At 44.4% G+C, this 7899-nt stretch overlaps 1 protein-coding gene across 1 annotated transcript in view; it reads right to left on the bottom strand.

Moving 5' to 3' along the window:
* The window catches only part of CRK (CRK proto-oncogene, adaptor protein), a 28367-nt gene that overhangs the window by 20302 nt on the left and 166 nt on the right, over positions 1–7899 (bottom strand). The window contains exon 2 of the mRNA XM_077749827.1: positions 7755–7893. Coding sequence (XP_077605953.1) covers positions 7755–7893 — 139 coding nt within the window. The remainder of the gene's footprint in view (positions 1–7754; positions 7894–7899) is intronic.

Raw genomic sequence — 7899 nt, 5'->3', positions numbered from 1 at the left:
GAATAAATGCTGAAAATGGATTTAAAAAATAATATAAATTAAAAAAATAAAGTATTCCCAAATTTTTGCTAGTGAAAATGCTATTATGAGCAATTTTTTTAAAGTTTATTTTGAGAGAGACAGAACATGTGAGCAGAGGAGGGAGAGGGAGGGAGGAAGAATTCTAAGCAGGCTCCTCATGGTCAGTACTCAGAGCCTGGTTCACAGCTCGAACCCAGCTCGAACCCNAGAGAGACGGAGATACAGAATCTGAAAGAGGCTCCAGGCTCTGAGCTAGCTGTCAGCACAGAGCCAGACGCGGGGCTCGAACCCACAAACCGCGAGATCATGACCTAAGCGAAAGTCGGACGCTTAACCGACTAAGCCACCCAGGCGCCCCCGAAGAGTCTGAGTCTTAACAGACTAAGCCACCCAGGTGCCCCTATTATGAGCAATTTTGTTCTTAACTATTAATGAACTTTTTTCTCTTATTACTTCCTTAGGATAGATTCCTTGAAATGCAATGGCTGGATCAAAAGGTAAGAACATTAAGTTTAGGAAGATCTGGGTGGCTCAGTCAGTTAAGCAACCAATTCCTGATTTTGGCTCAGGTCATACATGGTCTCATGGTAATGAGATGGAGAGCCCCGCATCTGTGGATTTTCTTTCCTTGGGATTCTCTTTCCTTCTCTCCCTTTCCAACTTGCATGCACGTGTTCTTTCTCAAAACAACAAAAACAAAACAAAAAAAACCACACACACACACAAACACACACACAGAGAAAGAAAACCGTTAAGGTTTTGCCCTCCAAAAAAAATCTGCACAATTTTACACTCCCACCAGTGGTTTATAGGTTCCCACTTCCCCCATGCCCTTGCCAAAACAGCATTTAAAAAATCACTGACTAAAAATGAGAAATGTGATCTCTTTTTAAATATCATCTTTGATTGGTGTTTTTCAAGTTTACTATTTGTACTTTTTGGGAAAGGTTACTTGTTCAAGTCCTTTATTAAGGAAAATGGTCAATTTGTGCTCTCCACTCCAAGAACACTCGTCCACCATCTAAAAGCCATACTGACTAATATGATGAAATAGTAATATTGTGGTAGCCCAGATGTGCAAATTAATTTTCACTCTAAAGGAAATGAGACCCAATTATTTTGTTCACTGTTAGAAATCACTTCTAGAATGAACAGAAAAACTGCATTTAAAATTCAGTAGTGGGGAGAAGTAAAGATAAACGTTGGAAGCTAACCCGAAGTCCTCAATACAGAATGAGCACTGATGAATGCCTTCCCTTTTCACACAAATGAATGCATGAGGAGACACCAAGACACAATTTAAAGGACAGGTGCTTATTTCTTATATGGCAAAAATCCATCTGTGGAAGTCACAGATTTTAGCTGTAAGCTGAAACAAGTTAATAACCCACATTCAGTAATGCTGTCTCCCCAAATCAAGATGCTGAAATAGATGCCCAGCCCCAGGACTACATATCTATGGTGGACACTCAGCAGGCATAACTGTAATAGTTTCGAGTGTTGAAGTGGAAATGGAATTTTGGTTATGAATACACCAGAGCATGGTGGTGCTCTAGAGTTTCTCTTCACTAAAGTGGATCAAAGAAGGGGAACTGTTCCTATTCAAGTCTGGTAGGCAGGGAGATAATGGTCATTCTGCCTATCCTATCACCACTAGGCTAATTAAGTGACCCTTTAGGTCTGCAGAATGGTTAAGGATTGGGTCAGTGTGAGCTCCAAGGAGATGGACTTAGCACTGCCTGGTCAAGAAAGCCTTCAGGGCTGAGTTGTAGGGGGAACTCGCATACCAGCAGAGTACCCACAGCTTAGAAAATGGTCCTAATGACACCTGGGGAGGAAAGTTTCCTTGTTAGAGCTTACCCAACTACATGCTGAGGTGCAACAGCCAAATGGTTTTCACTAGCTGCCTTTTTGGGACAGTGGTTGACAGACAGTATATACTCAGTAAATGTTAGATACTATCCTTAATGAACAAAACTCTGATGTGAGGTAAAGAAGTAAAATGAAAGCCTGTTCCCAGCTTTGAGAAGCTCACAGCATAGCTGGGGATACAAAGGCATACACAGTGTAACCAAGGCGGTATGTCACAGGAAGACATTATTTCCCTCCTGCTTTCACTTTTAAGGGGAGATGTATTCTTACAAAAAACAGTAGCAACATCAAATTGTGTGCTTAGATACAACAAAATCATGATGAAAGAATAGCTCTGATCTTCCATGAACATTTCCAAGGTGCTTTTTTCATTCTAAAAAGGAAAGTAACCACTCCCTGTTATCCATTGTTATAGTTCCTCCATCACTGTACTAGCCCAAATAAAATGTGTTCTATGTTTGTGTTTCTTTGGGGGAAAAGAGTTTAGAAGAACAAATAAGACCACAAAGCCAAGTCCCTGAGAAAGATCACTGTGAGAATTCTGAAAGAAAAACTGGCAGCTCCTCTGCCATAAACATAAAGGTAGGATGTTGGTTCATCCTTCAATTGCCACATGGTGTGAAGTGGGCCCGCTGTGATTTTTTTTGGCTTGGCTTGGCAACCCCAGCAGTCACAGAAATAAAAGCAAAACGCTGAGGGAAATCTTGGATATTCTTCACCTACAAATATTTTCCTCTTCTAATGACACTACACTAATACCACCAGAAGAATGCCTGTTTTTGTGTTCTGCCGAAGCAATCCGATATCCGGACTATCAAGCTGAAGCTGGATCCAAACTCCAGAGAGGGGAAGGGAAGAGAAGAGAACAAAGCTAAGTCTCAGATAAGCCCAAACCTCATCACGGCTATGTGTTCTGGTTCCTTTTCCTTAGTCCATCTCCTTCCAACCACAAAGAGCCAAAGGCAGGAAACAGAAGGGCGGGAAAGGAAGGAGATACAGTCAGTCAGTCTAGAGAAAAGAACCAATGACAAGGTTCTCGTTGCTGGAACTTGGAAAACCTCATTGATTTGTTCCACATAAACCTGTGCCAGTATTCTGAACATGCAGTTATGAACACACACATTCAGAAATCAAAATCAATGCAATTAGATATTCTTTTGGTTTCTGTACATGCCCAACTCATTACTTTTAAGCATTTTAGCCCTTGGGTTACATCAGTTTTTACAACACCACTCCCTGAAGGTTTTGTGAACACCCAAGAGCTCTGTGGACTACGACAGGCAAGGGCACTTCTGACGTGGGTACCACTTCAGCAGCTCCATTATCATCCTCTCTTTGATCTCACGGCACTTCCTTTTTCCCTTCCCCTTTCCTTAATTCCCACTCCTTCTCTTCTGCCTATGCTATTTATACAAATTGCTTACACACACCCCACCACCTGTCTAATACGAAGGGATAAAAAGGCTGACTTCCATCTGTGAAGGTTTCCTAAAGAGGTATCAAATGTCTGGTCTCCTAAGCAAATAGAACTTTCTAAAAATGGTGTCTATCAGCCTGATACTTTGCAGACTCAGACTGACTGGGTTTGATGAATTCTGGCTCTGCCATTTACTAGCTGTATGAGCTGTCATTTAACTTCTCATAGGGCCAAACACCTACTTAATTACAATAAAGTTCCTAAAAGTAGCTGGTACATTACAGATGCTTAATAAAAAGCAAATTTGGCTTAATACTGTACCCAAACCTCTGAATTCCTTCAGAAATTTTCAATTAATCCCCAAAGCCAAAGTCCACTATACTGTTTCTCAGAGAAGATTCTATGCAATCTCAAAATGTTTCTCAAAAAGTCTTATGGTCAAACATATTTGAAAAACCCAGTATCCAATGCCTGCCTCACTTGCTACTTTCACAGAAGTCTAGTAAAGGCTTAGAGGAGTCCTGTAATAAATAAACTTGCTTCCTTTTACCATGGACTCCTTTACTTGTAAAACATGTAAGCAACCCACTGAAGAACTTCCCCCCAGAACCACTGGATGGATTCTCTGTAACTGAGGAGTAAAACAGGAGCACCAGGTTTGAGAACTACAAGATGAGGTAAACAAGCGAAACAGACAGTGGAGGAACAAACCAGCGGCAGTGGGTAATGAGCAGTCCCACAAGATCTCTAGAGAAGTGGCTTGGTTTAGCACCACCTTGAAGAGGCAGCACAAACCAAGAACCACCCAGTTTCTGCCCCTGCCCCCTCAAAATGAGACAAGCTTTTATGCTCCCTTCATCTACTAGAGCAACAGGTAGAAGGCTCTGGGTTAAGCAGGTAACAACAAGTGTCATCTTATTTCCATGTCCTGGATCCAAGGTCCTTTCACACTGCGTGATGCACCCCATTCCCCTCCACCCAGTTGGTGACCACTGTTCACCAACCCACACCAAGTCTACCTGTGAGCTTCTCAAAGCTGAGTTTTCCATTTTGCTTCAACTCCTGCTCTCCCAACCTCATAAGACTAATATATCTAATACTTATTGAGTACTTACTGTATGTTGACGCCATTCATAAGTATTTAATACACTAAAACTCATTTAATCCTCACAACCACCCTTTGAGATCAGTATTACTATTTCCCTTTCCTTTACAGATGGGCAAACAGAGAGAAGTTAAAGAACTCGCCCAAAGTTACAGAAGTAGTAAGTGGCAAGTAAGAAAGATTCAAATCCAAGCTCCAGAGCTCAAACATAACTACTCTCCCAGGTCACACTTATTCAGTCTACTGTCAAGGTCTAATACCTCATTGTCTGAAGAAGAAATGTGTGAATCAGTGATTGCAAAGCCTTCTCCAGAGGTCAACCTCGAAGTCTAACCTGACTGAATATGACCAGCAGACTTGACCAAACGCTGCCTGGCCCTGAGGCACACCCTGGGTGCTCCCAGACTACGGCAGCCTGCAGGAGCTGAACATCTAAGTTAAAAATAGGTTTACAGGGGGCGCCTGGGTGGCTCAGTCGGTTGAGCCTCCAACTTCAGCTCAGGTCATGATCTCACGGCTTGTGTGAGTTCAAGCCCGAGGTCAGGCTCTGTGCTGACAGCCTGGAGCCTGCTTCAGAATCTGTCTCCCTCTCTCTCTCTGCCTCTCCCCTACTCACACACTGTCTCTCTCACTAATATATAAATAAACATTTAAAAAATTAAAGTAAAATAAAATAAAAATAGGTTCATGGGAAAAGTTTGAGAAAATCTGATCCATCCTATCCCTGTGACTCTAAAAACTACACCGTTCCATACAAATTCTACCTATGTATTATGTCCACAAAGTATGTTATATAATCTTAAATAAAAAGCTCATTTTTCATGTTCAAATTACCAAATAAGGATGTAAAGCCTCATCATTCGCTTTTAGATGGCAGACATGTATTATCTAAATGCTAAAGCTAGTTTCTTCTTGTCATCCTTTCCTTTTGGTCTTTAAATAGAACCTGTAACCCCAGGCCAGAGACAGAAGTGTTGAATCCTCTACATGCACTGTTCAGATCTTAGAAGGGAAGAGAAAGAAGTACAGTGTAATAATGTAAGTTCTCTGGTCAGAATTCAAAGGTTCAAATTCTGGCTCAGCCATTTACTAGTTATGTGACCTCAGGCAAATTACCGAATCTTTGACTCTGTTTCCTCAGCTATAAAACGGAAAAAAAAATTTTTAAATGAAAACACCTCAATAAATAGCAATCATAGTACTTTCTCACCAGATTGTTATAGACAGAAAATGAGATAAAGCACAGAAAGTACTCAGCAAAGTACTTGGCATAGAATAACCAGTCAAGAAATGCTAGCTAATACTGTGCATGCTTTTCTAAAATTCAAAAATTCCTCTGTGTAGTTTCAAAAGAAAATAGCTTGATGGAGGAGGGGGAGAACAAAGATTAAGTAATCTTTATAAAGACAGCAACTCATGGGGCACCTGGGTGGCTCAGTAGGTTAAGCGTTCAACTTTGGCTCAGGTCATGATCTCATGGATCGTGGATTCGAGCCCCGCGTTGGGCTCTGTGCTGACAGCTCAGAGCCTGGAGCCAGCTTCAGATTCTGTGTCTCCCTCTCTCTCTCTCTCCCTCTCCCTCTGTTCATGATCTGTCTCTCAAAAATAAATAAATGTTAAAAAAAAAAAAAAAAGACAGCAACTCAATCACTTGTTCTATGTGGAAAAAGTGGGCACGTTACCAGAAACAAGAATTACCACAATGCCCACGAATGCTCCACACCCCATCCACAAACTCTGGCAATCTCCACCTTCTCTCCTGGGCCAAGGATCTCAACTCATATCTGTTATGGAAAGGTGGAGCTCAATATCAAGGTAAGTGCAGAGACACAAAGTCATTAACACCACGGTGTGGGGAAAGCTCAAACTAACAAACCTGCCTGCTGTCATTTCCAAATTTTGCAAAACACACACGCAAGCAAAAGGGTGAAAACCGAGCTTTGGTGACAGTTGCCGTGACATTACTGCATTGTAATGCAAGGACGTAGATACCAAGAAGGTGGCAGAAGGTTTCAGGCAAATCTCCGTTACATCAATATTCCGGTCTCATGTTATGCTATTAAATCCAACGGACTGAGAGAGACTTATGTATTGGTATGTGTTAGCAACAAAGAGGCTGACTATCCTATCTCCCCATTTCTGGCCAGAGTCAAGAAATCTAAATTAGGACTACCCCAAACGTGCAAGTCTGCAAAGCCTGGCTCGGGAGCTTCCTAACGCATGGAGACTGGCCTGGAGCTGCCTCAACTGGTCAGGCGGAAACTGCTTCCAGGCGGGAACAATGAGAAGGACGAGGACTCTCGGTGCTGTCACACAGGGCAGCAACCTCAGAATTACTCTGTACCGCACAAATCTCAAGTACTAAGTGCACAAACCTCCTTAACATTCTCCAACGGCGTAAGGAAGACAGTCACATCTCAACGGTCCTTGGTAAGGAAAACCTAGGTCACAGCCCCAACTTACTGAGAAAGGAGAGGCCCTGACACCCAAGACTGACAGTGCTGAAGCCCAATGAAATTGCAAGGTCCATTCGCTTTCAAGGAAAGGGCGGTTTCTATTGGCTTATTTCCTGGGGGGAGAAAAATGTCCTCCACAAAATACCGTGAAAACTAGNTAATAGCGGAAAACAGTCTCTGGGCGCTAAGATCTCTCGGACACTGTCAGCGGGGCATCAACTTGTTCTGGGCTCATCACAGAGGGCTTACTTCTATCACCAAGGCACTTAGCTCACCACCTTCGTCCTCTGTGGGGGAAGAGGGCAGCAAAAGTATTTTGGAAAAATGCCCAAGAAAGGAAAAAGCTGACCGGCTTCCTGAGGGTGTCTCCATCCCTCCCGGCTAGTATGTGGTGACTTCCTACCAAAGGCCAGCAGGGGAGAATAGCTCTCCAAACCAAACCCGGCTCTCTAACACTACAGGAAATGTTTCAAGCCTAAAAAGCCACTTGTAGGATTATCGGATTCATTCTGGAAACCGGTGCCAAGGGATGCCCCCGCAGTGCCAACATCCCCCTCGGCTCTTTGTCCCCACGTTGTCCGGCCCTGCCCTTGGGCCTGGCCCCGCCGCCAGCCCCACCCTGGGGCCGAAGCAGTTCCCCTTCCCCTGGGCTGTCCTCCCAAGTCACACCCAGAGGCCTGGGTCAGCGGCTCCTCCTCCCCTACACACTCCCGCTAGTCGGTGGGAACGAGCCCGGGCACCAGGCTGCCCCGCCTGCCATGGTCACTCCAGCCCTCTGCCCCTGTCCCTCGTGGAGGTCAGCTCGCTAGGAGCAGCCAGCCAGGCTGGGGAGTTCCGCGGCCCTCATCCCCCGCCCCGGGCCTCCCGTCCCTTCTGTCCTCACCGGGCGGAGGCTGGGCGGGCGACGGTGGCACAGGCGGGCGCGGGCCGCTGCTGTTGATGATGTAGTGGGAGACGCGCGAGTTCTCGGAGACGCTGAGCACATAGTCCCCGGGGCTGGTGCTCGAGTCCCGCACCAAAAACACCCC

This window comes from Crocuta crocuta, unplaced genomic scaffold (assembly GCF_008692635.1).
Source record: "Crocuta crocuta isolate KB4526 unplaced genomic scaffold, BGI_CrCroc_1.0 scaffold149, whole genome shotgun sequence".
NCBI lineage: Eukaryota > Metazoa > Chordata > Mammalia > Carnivora > Hyaenidae > Crocuta > Crocuta crocuta.
This window is presented reverse-complemented; position numbering and strand designations above follow the sequence as displayed.